Genomic DNA, 13,458 nt, shown 5'->3' with positions numbered 1-13,458 from the left:
AATGGGTGGGTTCAGATGAACATATTACAAATCTGCCATTTCTCTTATCGCTTCATTGGGGGACACAGGAAACTATGGGTGTATGCTGCTTTCACTATGCAAAAAAATTTAGTTCCTCCTCAGCAGTATATACAAACCATCTGGAACGAACCTAATCAGTTTTGGCTTAGTGCCAGTAGGAGGTGGACATACGGCTGCACTGAGCCCCATTTCTACCTTAGATTTTGTTGTGTTTTATTAATGATGTCTATTACTCTGTCGCCTCATTGGGGGACACAGGACCATGGGTGTTATGCTGCTGTCCACTAGGAGGCGACACTATGCATAATCTGAAAAAGATTAACTGTGGCTCCTCCTGTGCAGTATACACCCCTGGACGGCATCAGCCTTCTCCAGTTTTTGCTTAGTGTCGCAAAGGAGGCACACCTAAAGATTTTTACTCCGTTTCCCGTTTTCCGACGGGATTACAGATGAAGAAAAGAGGGTCTCCTGTGAGACCCCCGGCATGGCTCCTTCCTCGGCCCCCTATTATGGGGTGCCCAGTTGAAGTTGAGATGGCTATTCCCCATGCTGCTCCTTCCCCAACCCCTCGGGTGTTGGTTCGAAGTCGAGACCCCCCTCCTTCCCCAATTCCTTTTGGTTTCTGGGTTGAGGTTGAGGCGAGGATAAAGGCCCCTGAAGGTGTGACAAAAGCACCCTCCCTATCCCCCTCTGGGGGTATTAGGTTGAGACACCTCAGGTAGGGCCTGTACAGGCAGCATCCTACAGCTCCCAGCAATGGGCCAGCATACTGCGCCTGCATCCAGGGACCCCAGCCCAGCTGCGGGCTCCTGTTGGGGCCGGGGGGAGTGCAGGCAGGCATGGCACATACAGACACAGGGCTCCCTGCATCCCTGTCTCTGCGGCAGCACCAGCTCTATACTGCCTCAGGGGGACCCCAGCCGGGCTCCCCCTTCCGCTTATAGCCCCACCGCCATCCTGCCTTCAAATCCGGAGGGGTCCGGTTCAGATCCGACCCCCTCCCGGACTTTCGCGCCGGCCTGGAGCCCTTCTGGGCCTCAGGCATCTAATTTAGGCCCCGGCTTCGGCCTAGCTGAAGCAGCAGCCTCCTCTCTGCCCCCCGGCCCGCCCCCCGGATGACAAATATGACACTCTACAGTGTCATACAAGGGGCGGATCGAGACAGAAAGGGCGGGTTTTTTATAGCCTTGCCGCCTTTTTCCAGCTCTCCGCCCCCTTCTCCTCCTCTCTTCTCTGTCTCTGCAGCCATTTTCGGCTGCAGATTAACCCTGCATCTCCCGGTCTGCTGGACCAGGACCAGGCAGCCAGTCTCCGGGGGGCACAGGACTGTGGATTTTCGGCGCTGGACCTAGGGGTACACTGGTGGGGTAAGATCACAGCTGGGTTATCTTTACTCAGCTGTGAATCCATATTACCTATAAGGCTCCCCTGTAGGTTCTCTACCCCTGTAAGGTCCATCTGCTGGCAGCACTTCTGCACTCTGTGCACTATGCCGGGCTCAAGGTCTAAGAGAACCAGGCAGAACTGCTATTATGCATTCTGCACAGCCTGCGGGACCGCTCTCCCCAGTAGTAGCACGTACCCGCATTGTCAGAACTGTATACAAACTACTGTGTCACAGCCTCAAGAAGCCCCTGCCAATGCCTCGGTGTCTAATGCCACACCGGAATGGGCTACTCAGATATCGCAATCTATGATGCAGTCTATAGATAACCTAACTTCCACATTGCTTCAGGCTCTGCAGGGTCATGCCCCGGCTATGACCGTTACCCAGCAAAGGGAGAGCTTGACTCAGGAACAAGATGACCCTGGCACATCCACGTCTAGGTCACGACGCAAGCGGATCCATAGATCAAGTCCATCTGCGTCATCCCATAGCACACGGTCATCCCCCTCTAGGGAGAGACACCGTTGCTCCAGGTCATCTAGACCGTCCCATTCCAGGGACAGACAATGCAGATCTCCGCAATCCCCAACCAGAGAAGGCCTCCTCCCCAGCTCACCCAGCAGGGGACGCCTCAGTGATACACAGGATTCGGAAGGCATCTGCGACTCTGACTCAGACAGAGAAACGGAGGGGTCCCTGATCCCAATCCCTCCTAGCAATACAGCGCTAGTTGAGGACATAATATCGTCCATCCATCGGGTGCTGGACATTTCTGATCCGCCACCAGAGGCCCCAGAACATCAGATTTCCTTTGAAGGACCTCTGAAGCCGCCTAAGGTTTTCTGTAACCACCCAGAGTTTAAGGCAATCCTTAAAAAACAGCTCACAGCCTGAGAAAAAATTCGCTAATCGCAAATATCTGGAGGCGAGGTACCCCTTCCCACAGAAGGACACCAAGGAATGGACAGATCCACCTGAAGTGGATCCCCCAGTCTCCAGGCTAGCAGCACAGACCCTCCTTTCACTGCCAGATAGCTCAACCCTAAGGGACGCAGCAGACCGGCAGGTAGAACGCATGGCTCGTTCAATTTTCGAGGCAGCAGGGGCATCCCTGGCTCCCGCGTTTGCCTCAGTTTGGGCTGCCAAGGCCATCCTGGCCTGGGCAAACAATTTACAAGCCCTCCAAGCATCCGCTCCTGAACTGTCGGACCAAGCGGTTCAAATTGCTGTTGTAGCAGATTACATGCTCCATGCAGCTCTGGATTCAGCAAGGGGAGTCGCGGGGATAGCATCAAACGCCATCACGATTCGGCGTATCCTCTGGCTGCGGGAATGGAAAGCAGACGCAGCCTCAAAGAAGTCCCTCACGCACCTCCCCTACCTCAGTGGGAGACTTTTCGGTGAACAGTTGGACACTATGATATCCAACGCCACAGGGGGTAAGAGTACTTCTCTTCCCCAACTGAAACCTAAACGCACTTACAAGAAGCGTAACCAAACTTGATTCCGATCCTTTCGGAATTCCTCCGGCTGGTCCGTCTCACGTCCAGTACAAAATCGTAACCGTTCCCCACGCAGGGACAACTCACGATCGACGCAAAGGTCGGACAAGACCTGGCAGTCAAAAGCAGGCCAGTCTAAGCCCAGAGGAGGAAAATCTCAGACTTTCTCCTCCTCATGACTCACGGACTCCGGAAGACACCACACCAGTAGGCGGCCGACTTTTGCTCTTTCATCAAGTCTGGCTGCCTATTACAGAAGACAGGTGGGTCACGGAACTAGTGTCTTCCGGATACAAAATAGACTTCACCTCCAACCCACCGGACCGGGTCTTCCTCTCTGTCCCCCCAAAACCGCCAGCCAAGGCTCGAGCCTACCACCAAGCGGTCTCCTCGCTTTGTCAATCAGGAGTCATAGTACCGGTACCCACGACCGACCGCTTCCGAGGGTTCTACTCCAATCTGTTCGTAGTTCCCAAGAAAGGAGGCAGCGTACGGCCCATACTAGACCTAAAACAGCTCAACAAATATGTACGGGTCCGTCGTTTCCGCATGGAGTCCCTTCGGTCCATCATTGCGTCCATGGAGAAGGGAGAATATCTCGCCTCCATAGACATACAAGACGCATACCTGCATATACCCATTGCACCTGCCCATCAGAGGTTTCTCAGGTTCGCAATAGGCCAGGACCACTACCAATTCGTGGCTCTCCCCTTTGGACTCGCCACGGCTCCCAGAGTGTTCACCAAGGTCATGGCAGCCACCATGGACGTCCTGCACTCCAGAGGCATAGTAGTCGTTCCATACCTGGACGATCTACTCATCAAGGCTCCCACCTTCAAGGACTGCGAGCTCAGCGTCTCAATCACAACTGATACGCTCAGTCGCATGGGCTGGTTAATCAACCTACAAAAGTCATCGCCAACCCCGAGTCAGTCCCTGACCTTCCTGGGAATGTTATTCAACACCTCCAGGGGTCTAGTGCTCCTTCCCAAGGACAAGGCACTGGCTCTCCCGACTAGCAGTTCGCACCCTCCTCCGCAAACCCCCTCGATCTCTCCGGTTTGCCATGAGAGTCCTCGGCAAGATGGCAGCGGCAATAGAAGCTGTCCCATTTGCCCAGTTTCACCTCAGACCTCTCCAACTAGCCATTCTCAAATCCTGGGACAGGAATCCCTTTTCTCTCAGGGAGTTCCAGCTAACATCGTCAACCAGGAGGTCCCTGCACTGGTGGCTCAAGCCAACCTCGCTAGCAAAGGGGAAATCCTTTCTCTCAGGTCAATGGAAGGTCCTGACCACCGACGCGAGCCTGACGGGTTGGGGTGCGGTGCACCTACACCACAGGGCAAGTGGTCCCCAGCGGAAGCGACCATGCCCATCAACATCCTGGAAATTCGTGCCATCCTACTGGCATTGAGGGCCTTCCATCACTTACTGGCAGCCTCTCACATCAGGATACAGTCGGACAATGCCACGGCTGTGGCATATGTGAATCATCAAGGGGGGACCCGCAGTACCCAGGCGATGCGGGAAGTGTCACATATCCTCCGCTGGGCGGAGGACACAGGGTCGGTTCTTTCGGCGGTCCACATTCCGGGTGTGGACAACTGGGAAGCAGACTTCCTCAGCCGACAAGGAATAGACTCGGGAGAGTGGTCTCTCCATCCCGAAATTTTTCAACAGATCTGTCTCCGCTGGGGGACCCCGGATGTGGACCTAATGGCATCCCATTTCAATGCCAAGGTCTCCAACTTCATTGCCAGAACACACGATCCGTGGTCGCTCGGAGCAGACGCTCTGGTTCAGGACTGGACCCAGTTCCAGCTTCTGTACATTTTTCCACCTCTCCCCCTGATATCCAGAGTGGTGAGGAAGATCAAACAAGAGGGAGTTCCAACCATCCTCATTGCACCGGACTGGCCCAGACGCACATGGTACGCCGACATCGTACAACTCACAGCAGACGCCCCTTGGCGTCTCCCCGACCGCCACAATCTTCTATCACAAGGGCCGTTCTACCACCAGAACTCAGGGGCTCTCAATTTGACGGCGTGGCCCTTGAGACCTGGGTTCTAACCCAGGCAGGGCTCTCGGCAGATGTCATTGGAACCATGATCAGAGCACGGAAACCAGCCTCTGCCAAGATTTATTACCGTACCTGGAAAGCTTTCTTTACCTGGTGCGAATCTCATGGCCAGATCCCACTCCCTTATTCCATACCCAAAGTACTTGGTTTTCTCCAATCGGGTCTGGAGGCCAGGCTGTCATTGGGCTCGCTTAAGAGCCAGGTGTCAGCCCTCTCAGTGCTTTTCCAAAAGCGCATTGCTACCAAGCCGCAAGTAAGGACTTTCCTTCAGGGGGTTTCCCGATTGGTTCCCCCCTACAGATGACCACTAGAAACGTGGGACCTCAACCTGGTCCTGACAGCATTGCAGGAACCACCCTTCGAACCTCTTAAGGAGGTCCCACTCCGCCTTCTTTCCCAGAAGGTGGTTTTCCTGGTGGCAATCACCTCGCTACGCAGGGTGTCTGAACTGACAGCACTCTCCTGCAGACAGCCTTTCCTGGCATTTCACCAGGACAAGGTAGTTCTTCGTACGGTCCCATCCTTCCTCCCGAAGGTTGTGTCCGACTTCCACCTCAATGAGGAAATTTCACTACCATCCCTTTGTCCGGTTCCGATTCATAGAGTGGAGAAGGCTCTGCATACGCTTGACCTTGTCAGGGCTTTGCGTATATACGTGTCTAGGACTGCGTCCTTCCGGAGGTCTGATTCCCTTTTCCTCCTTCCGGAAGGCGGCCACAAGGGTATGCCAGCTTCCAAAGCTACTCTTGCCAGGTGGATCAAATCCACCATACAAGAGGCGTACCGCCTTAAGAATTCTCCTCTTCCAGCCGGTATTACGGCACACTCTACACGGGCGGTAGGGGCCTCCTGGGCCATTCGGCACCAGGCTTCGGCACAAGTGTGTAAGGCGGCCACTTGGACTAGCTTGCACACGTTTACTAAACACTACAGGGTTCATACCCAGTCCTCAGCGGACGCGAGCCTGGGTAGACGTGTCCTACAGGCGGCGGTGCCCTAAGTGTACGGGCCTGTCTGCACAATATTCGTCCATTGCTTCCCACCCAGGGACTGCTTTAGGACGTCCCATGGTCCTGTGTCCCCCAATGAGGCGACAGAGTAAAGGAGATTTTTGTGTACTCACCGTAAAATCTCTTTCTCTTAGCCTCTAATTGGGGGACACAGCTCCCACCCTGTTGCCCTTTCCGGGCTGTTGTAACTGTTGAGTTCTCATATTGTTTCTTGAGCTCATACATAGTTGCCTTCTTACAGGCATAATTATGTTATTCATGTTACGTTCCTCCTACTGCTTTTGCACAAAACTGGAGAAGGCTGATGCCGTCCAGGGGTGTATACTGCACAGGAGGAGCCACAGTTAATCTTTTTCAGATTATGCATAGTGTCGCCTCCTAGTGGACAGCAGCATAACACCCATGGTCCTGTGTCCCCCAATTAGAGGCTAAGAGAAAGAGATTTTACGGTGAGTACACAAAAATATCCTTTTTTCACATAGAGTTTGTGATTTTGGGAGACAGAATTGTTACTCTGATCTTCCCCCTAGAGACCGGGAACACAGTTTGCGACACTACCCTCTTGTGTCTACAAGGTAGGACCCTATGCACCCTAACACAAAGAGTTTAGTTTTTTGGGGGAGTATCCGCACAGAGGTACAAGGGGACTGGTCCACCACTACATCCTAGCCCGCTTTCCCACAGAGCCAGATGTGTTGGGTGGGAAGACGGATCCATTATGTACCAGCCACCTGATGGTCTGCATCCAGACCCCTTGATGCCAGTCGTCCGGTCTGTGAAGAAGGACTCTGTGCTCTCCAGGACAGGTATGTTCATGTCAGGGAGGGGTATCCATAAAAAAAATTGTGGTTTTTTTTGGAAGGGAGACTTGATATTAGTCCCAGTTTAAAACAGCAAATTCCCGGTACAAGAATTCTCCTTTTTTAATGTCCTGTAGCGGCCTCCGCAACACCTCCCCCCGAAACACCCTTCTTGAAGTTTTGACAATCACGAGGCATTCAATGGAATCTTTACGAAAGAATGGGAACACCCGTACAAGCATTAGAGAATAAAACACATGGACATTCTGTATCCTTTTGTAGCTGACCTGCTTCAGAAATGTACAGAATCTCACTCAGTGGAACCCCCAGCTCTCCACGAACACCATTCTGCCGCTTTCTGATGGATCCTCCTTAAAGGAGCCCTCCAACAGACACACCGAAACCCTTGCCAAATCAGTCTAAGGGCATGGGCTCAGCCCTCTGCCCATCTTTAGCTGCTATGTGGCTGGCCAAGGCGGTTTTGGCCTTGACGAAACACCCCTGCTAGGGTATCATTTCAGACACTCTTACATCCAAACTGGAAGACTAAATTGGTCACGCAGGGAAGTACCTTCTGATGGCTTCCATTGATGCAGCCAGCAACATTATCACTATCTGCAGGGTCCAATGGCTAAAGGCATGGAAAGCGGACTCAGCATCCAAAAAGTCTCTCACCGGCCTCCCGTTCCAAGGTCTTCGTCTAGATAAATTAATTCGGAACACCAAGGGAGTAAAAGCACTTCACTCCCTCAAGAGAGGACTAAGCACCCACCCTTCAGACGTCACACAGTTCAATTTTGTTCCTTTCGGAGGTTTTTGACCCAGAACAGTAACAGGGCAAGTCTCCAGATCGCCAGTAGAAGAAAAGACCCTTTTTCAGACCAGTCCCCACCTGGTGCCCAAGAACTCGCCAACATCAGCCCTCCAGAAACAGATTCTCCCCGGAATGACGGGTCGCTCCCACCTGGGAAGCCTCTCAAGAGTGGACGGCAGTATACATTTACAGAACAAATGGCTCTCAGTAGTTGATGACGCCAGGGTCTGGGACATCAGCTCCTACGGTTGCAAGATATAAAATTTTCTATTGTCCCTCATTCTCGTATTTTCGAGTCCTGCCCACCAAAGAACCCTTCCCTCATTTTCAAGTTTTTCAAGGCTACTAACTTGCTTTTCCAGGCGAGTCATCGTTCCCATTCCTCACTAGAACGCTTTTTGGGTTTCTATTCAAACCTGTTTGTGGTTCCAAAGAAGGATTACGCCGTTTGCTCCATCCTAGACCTCAAAATATTGAACAGATATGTACAAATGCGTCACTTCAGACTGGAGTCCCTTCAGTCGGTGATAGCCTTCATGGAGTCTGAGGAATTCCTATGCTCACAGAAATTTAGGATGCCTGTCTGCATATATCCAGTTTCCCTCAACACCAGAGATTCCTTCATTTCGCAATCTAGGAATTGCACTTCCAGTTCACACTGTTTGTCCTATCCCTTGCACCCAAAGTTTTCACAAAAATCATGGTGACTTATGGCCATTCTTTGCAGCAGAAGCATGCTCATCAAGCTCTACTTAGACGGCATTCCCCCTCGGCATGTCACGAGTCTACAGATCACTCTGGACATACTTTCTCATCTGATCTGTATCATCAACAACGCAAAGTCGTCGTCCCTCCGCATCTGCATGAGCGTACTAGACAGGATAGTTGCTTCAATGGAAGCAGTCCCGTATGCTCACTTTCACACATGCCCTCTTCAACTCTCTTAGTAAGATGGGACAGGTCGATCTGCTCCCTTGATCTTGTCACGCTTCCCTCTTAGATAAGTCCCTGGAATGGTGGAAGTGTTCTCCCTTGGTTCATCTTTATTTCTACCTCTTCATTGGAACCTAGTGCCAGCGGACCTCAGTCTACTTGGTTGGGGAGCAGTTTTTCAAGACAACAGTCCAGGGCTGATGGACCACTGAGAAATAGTCTCTTCCTGTCAACATTCTGGAACTCAGGGCAATCTTCCTTGCTCTGCTCCATTGGCAGAACGTCCCTTACGCATGTCTAATTCGAGTCCAGTGTGACAGCGTTATGGAGGTGGCATACAATCACCAAGGGGGAACTCAGTCGAGCAGAGATGTCAGAGGTCGCTCAGATCCTATTGTGGGCTGAGCGGAATGTTCAGGCAATCTCCGCAGTACCCATTCCAGGAGTGGACAATGACACTGCCGACAAACGGTCACTTAAGTCAGTCTTTCCCAGGATGTGTCTTAGATGGGGGACTCCAAACCTCAACCTAATGGTGTCCCGACTGAACCACAAGGTTCCTTGGTTCGTATCCAGATCCCGTGACCCACTTGCAATTGCCCCAGACGCACTAGCAATTCCTTGGACAGTTCTCCATCCCATACCTTTTTCGGCCTCTACCGCTAATTCCCAAGGTGGTCAAGAAGATTAAGACTGAGGAAGTACCAGTCCTATTCATCCTTCCGGACTGGCCCTGAAGACCTTGGTACACAGAAATAATTAACCTCGTAGACACTCCGTGGAAACTCCCGGATCTTCCATGTCTTCTGTCGCAGGGTCCCCTCTTCTACCAGAATTCTCAGTTGCTCAATTTAACAGTATAGAACCTTGGCCCCAAGAGCCAAAGTCTGCTGGGTTCTCTGATCAAATCGTTCAGACCATGCCAAAGCCATGCCATAGGGGTGGAGCCGCATATTCATTACTTTAATGAGCGGTACGACGTGACCCCGGAACATAGGAAGAAACTGCCGGAGACCATCTGTCAGTGAGAAGCTGCCAGGGACCGCGCCGGGAGCATGACGGGGGAGGGTGAGCATTCCAATATTCACCTGTTCCCGTTCCACCGCTGCGCACCGCTCCATCTTCCGCATCCTCTGATTGTGACTGTTCAGGTCCAAGGGCACGATGACGTGTTTAGTGTGCGCATCGCCCTCTGCCTGAAGTCACTGCGGAGGACACGGAAGACGGAGTGGCGGTGGAACGGGGACAGGTGAATATCACAAGTGCCGGTGTCCCCACCTGCTCAGCACAAGAGGTGAGTAAGTTTTTTTTTTTATCGCAGCAGCATTGTATGGGGAAAATGTTTCTATGGAGCATCTTATGGGGCCATAATCAACCTTAATGCAGCATCATATGGGGCAAATGTTTCTATGGAGCATCTTATGGGGCCATAATCAAACGTTATGCAGGATTGTATGGGGCATATTTTTTGTATGAAGCATCTTATGAGGCCCATCATGAACTTTATGGAGCATTAGATGGGGCTCCTGATTCAATATGGATATTCAAAAACACTTAAACTACTGATGTCTCAATTAATTTTACTTTTATTGGTATCTATTTTTATTTTTGAAATTTACGGTATCAGTAGCTGCTGCATTTCCCACCCTAGGCTTATACTCGAGTCATTAAGTTTTCCCATTTTTTTCTGGCAAAATTAGTGGTCTCGGATTATACTCGGGTCAGCTTATACTCAAGTATATACGGTAATTAAAATGGACTCTGGTTCTGGTCACGTTCGATATGTAACAGCTGATACGATGATTAGTAAAGCGTGTCACCGGCCTCGCCAAGATCTCACATCCTGTTAAAATTATGGCCAATTATTTATTACTTTTTCTCGGCAGTGATGGAAGTTCATGCTTTGAAGACAGTTGTCCCGTTGTAGCAAATCGCAGGGGGTCCTGATAAGAAGCCGCACTACATGCAGGACCCTACAATATCTATGGCTGCTGATAAGAGTACTCTGATCAGCGCTGGCAATGTGTTCGGTTGGTCGTAGTGTCTGATGACTTATATACAGAGATGTGAGGAGCGAGGGATTCTTGGTAAAGTCATCCTGAGGTATAAATAACGAGGGATCTTAATGTAACAGTTCTTAGTTTATCTCACACTTATTTGCATATTATCAGGGGGAAAGGACAGAATATTAACAGTGATCGCGTTAATTACACAGACATAATGGCTGGTATAGACCTATATACTGTACAAGAGCCCTGAATGCCTCGGGGGGGAGGGCATGAGAGAAGGGTCACAAGGCAGACATGGCTTCCACCGCTTCTATGAGGTTCACAGCTAGGCCGTACTGGCCGTGATTTTCTGGTAGCAGTTCCACCACTTTGTCCACCAGTTTGGCTGTGGTCGGGATGGGTACGTCGGTGTTCTGGAGATCTTGGGGATCCTGGAACAGATCAAATCACAATTTAGGTTGTCGTTTGCATCATCTATGGTTAGATTTACATGTACAGGAACTCTAGCGCCACCTATTGGGTGTAACAATTCTAAAAGTCAACACTGACTCGTTAATGAGCCTTACCAGACACATTATGTGCAGACATAAGCCATCACCCACCCGCCGGCTGGATGAGAGGTAAAGTTCTTCCATTTGGAGAGTGCAAAGTCAGCAAAAGATCACTATTCTAGGCCGTGCAATGCTCCTCTGGGAATTTAAAAAATTGCTACCTCCAATAGGGGGCATTGATGTTCCTGTCTTACCTCTCTCTCTTGCAAAAAAAACAAACAAAAAAAAAAACAACTTAACACTAAGGGCCCAGAGTCATCATTTGCTTTTTTGTCTTGTGGTAGTAGTTGCCTTTTTTTTTTTGCAGTAAAATCTTCAAAATTGGGAACATGGCTCATGAATTTTGTGCAGTAAAGAAATATGTTTGCCTTTAAACTTTTTAACGTCGCACATTTCACAAAAATGGTTCCCAAAAAATATCAGGCGTACATAAAATTCCTCCAGTGGCGGAATGGAGTACATTTGTTACATGGGCAGCACACCATCACCCAGTGGTTAGCATTGTACAGCGGCTCAGAAATAAACTTTACAAAAACAAAACAGGCGAACACATTAAATAGTCGTTAAAAAAAAGGAGCAAATTAAAAGGATGAGACGCAAATGAAAAACATTGGGGGAAAAAAAAAAAATGAACCGGGCTCCAAGTTCCAAAAGTGTGTGTGTGTGTGTGTGTGTGTGTGTGTGTGTGTGTGTGTGTGTGTGTGTGTGTGTGTGTGTGTGTGTGTGTGTGTGTATGTATGTATACACTCACTGGCCACTTTATTAGGTACACCTGTCCAACTTCTTGTTAACACTTAATTTCTAATCAGCCAATCACATGGCGGCAACTCAGTGCATTTACGCATGTAGACATGGTCAAGACAATCTCCTGCAGTTCAAACCGAGCATCAGTATGGGGAAGAAAGGTGATTTGAGTGCCTTTGAACGTGGCATGGTTGTTGGTGCCAGAAGGGCTGGTCTGAGTATTTCAGAAACTGCTGATCTACTGGGATTTTCACGCACAACCATCTCTAGGGTTTACAGAGAATGGTCCGAAAAAGAAAAAAAATCCAGTGAGCGGCAGTTCTGTGGGCGGAAATGCCTTGTTGATGCCAGAGGTCAGAGGAGAATGGGCAGACTGGTTCGAGCTGATAGAAAGGCAACAGTGACTCAAATCGCCACCCGTTACAACCAAGGTAGGCCTAAGAGCATCTCTGAACGCACAGTGCGTCGAACTTTGAGGCAGATGGGCTACAGCAGCAGAAGACCACACCGGGTACCACTCCTTTCAGCTAAGAACAGGAAACTGAGGCTACAATTTGTACAAGCTCATCGAAATTGGACAGTAGAAGATTGGAAAAACGTTGCTTGGTCTGATGAGTCTCGATTTCTGCTGCGACATTCGGATGGTAGGGTCAGAATTTGGCGTAAACAACATGAAAGCATGGATCCATCCTGCCTTGTATGGAGCATCTTTGGGATGTGCAGCTGACAAATCTGCGGCAACTGTGTGATGCCATCATGTCAATATGGACCAAAATCTCTGAGGAATGCTTCCAGCACCTTGTTGAATCTATGCCACGAAGAATTGAGGCAGTTCTGAAGGCAAAAGGGGGTCCAACCCGTTACTAGCATGGTGTACCTAATAAAGTGGCCGGTGAGTGTATATATGTGTGTGTGTGTATATATATATATATATATATATATATACACACATTTTTGCAGAGTTTCTGGCAATCTGTGCTCAGCTAAGGCTTTGCACATATGTAGCAGTACAGAGACTCCACTCTCCAGTAATCACTGTGTATTAGGTGGCGATTCTGCATGGTGTGATCCCGGCTGAAGTCTCGCTGCTGCTCACCATTGCTTTGATCCACGTGCAGAGCGTCGGCGGCAGTCTCGCCAGCAGCTCCATCCCCTCTTTTGTCTGTGTGTGTAGTAATGCATGTGCCAGCCGCTGCCCAGTGAGGACCAAGAGTTGAGAAGCTAAAACTTCTTTGTCCGCAACTTGGAGGATGGCCTGTGGGAAATAGAAGACTGTATCCAGCGCTCACACTGATATATTAAACAATGGAAAAATTTCATTAAAATCAATGCAAAAAAAAAATATTCCAATTTCAATCAGAGCTTCAAACATAATAGGAATTCTGCTGGTTGCTGTGTGTAACGGCTTCACTTTTCGATCGACAGAAATAATTGTTCCTAAGGCTATGTGCACATGTCAGGATCTCTTGCAGAAATTTCCTGACAAAAACCGGACATTTCTGCCAGAAATCCGAGTGCGTTTTTTTTGCAGTTTCTGTACGCTTTTTTCGCGGTTTTTCCCAATGCATTAAATAGCGGGAAAAACGCGAAACATACGCAAAATT

The 13,458-nt window shown here is 49.9% G+C and overlaps 1 protein-coding gene across 2 annotated transcripts in view; it reads right to left on the bottom strand.

The window, feature by feature from the left end:
* Nucleotides 1–10,553: 10,553 nt before the first annotated feature.
* Nucleotides 10,554–13,458, bottom strand: part of RAB3GAP2 (RAB3 GTPase activating non-catalytic protein subunit 2) — a 54,901-nt gene continuing 51,996 nt past the window's right edge. For both annotated transcript variants that reach the window (XM_077282242.1, XM_077282243.1), the window contains exons 34-35: nucleotides 12,951–13,109; nucleotides 10,554–10,990 (exon numbers count right to left, since the gene is read on the bottom strand). In XM_077282242.1, coding sequence (XP_077138357.1) covers nucleotides 10,841–10,990; nucleotides 12,951–13,109 — 309 coding nt within the window. In that variant the 3' untranslated portion in view covers nucleotides 10,554–10,840. The remainder of the gene's footprint in view (nucleotides 10,991–12,950; nucleotides 13,110–13,458) is intronic.

Source organism: Ranitomeya variabilis, chromosome 2 (assembly GCF_051348905.1).
Source record: "Ranitomeya variabilis isolate aRanVar5 chromosome 2, aRanVar5.hap1, whole genome shotgun sequence".
In the NCBI taxonomy this organism is placed as follows: Eukaryota; Metazoa; Chordata; class Amphibia; order Anura; family Dendrobatidae; genus Ranitomeya; species Ranitomeya variabilis.
The sequence above is the reverse complement of the archived record's forward strand: the minus strand, read 5'-3'. Positions and strand labels throughout refer to the sequence as shown.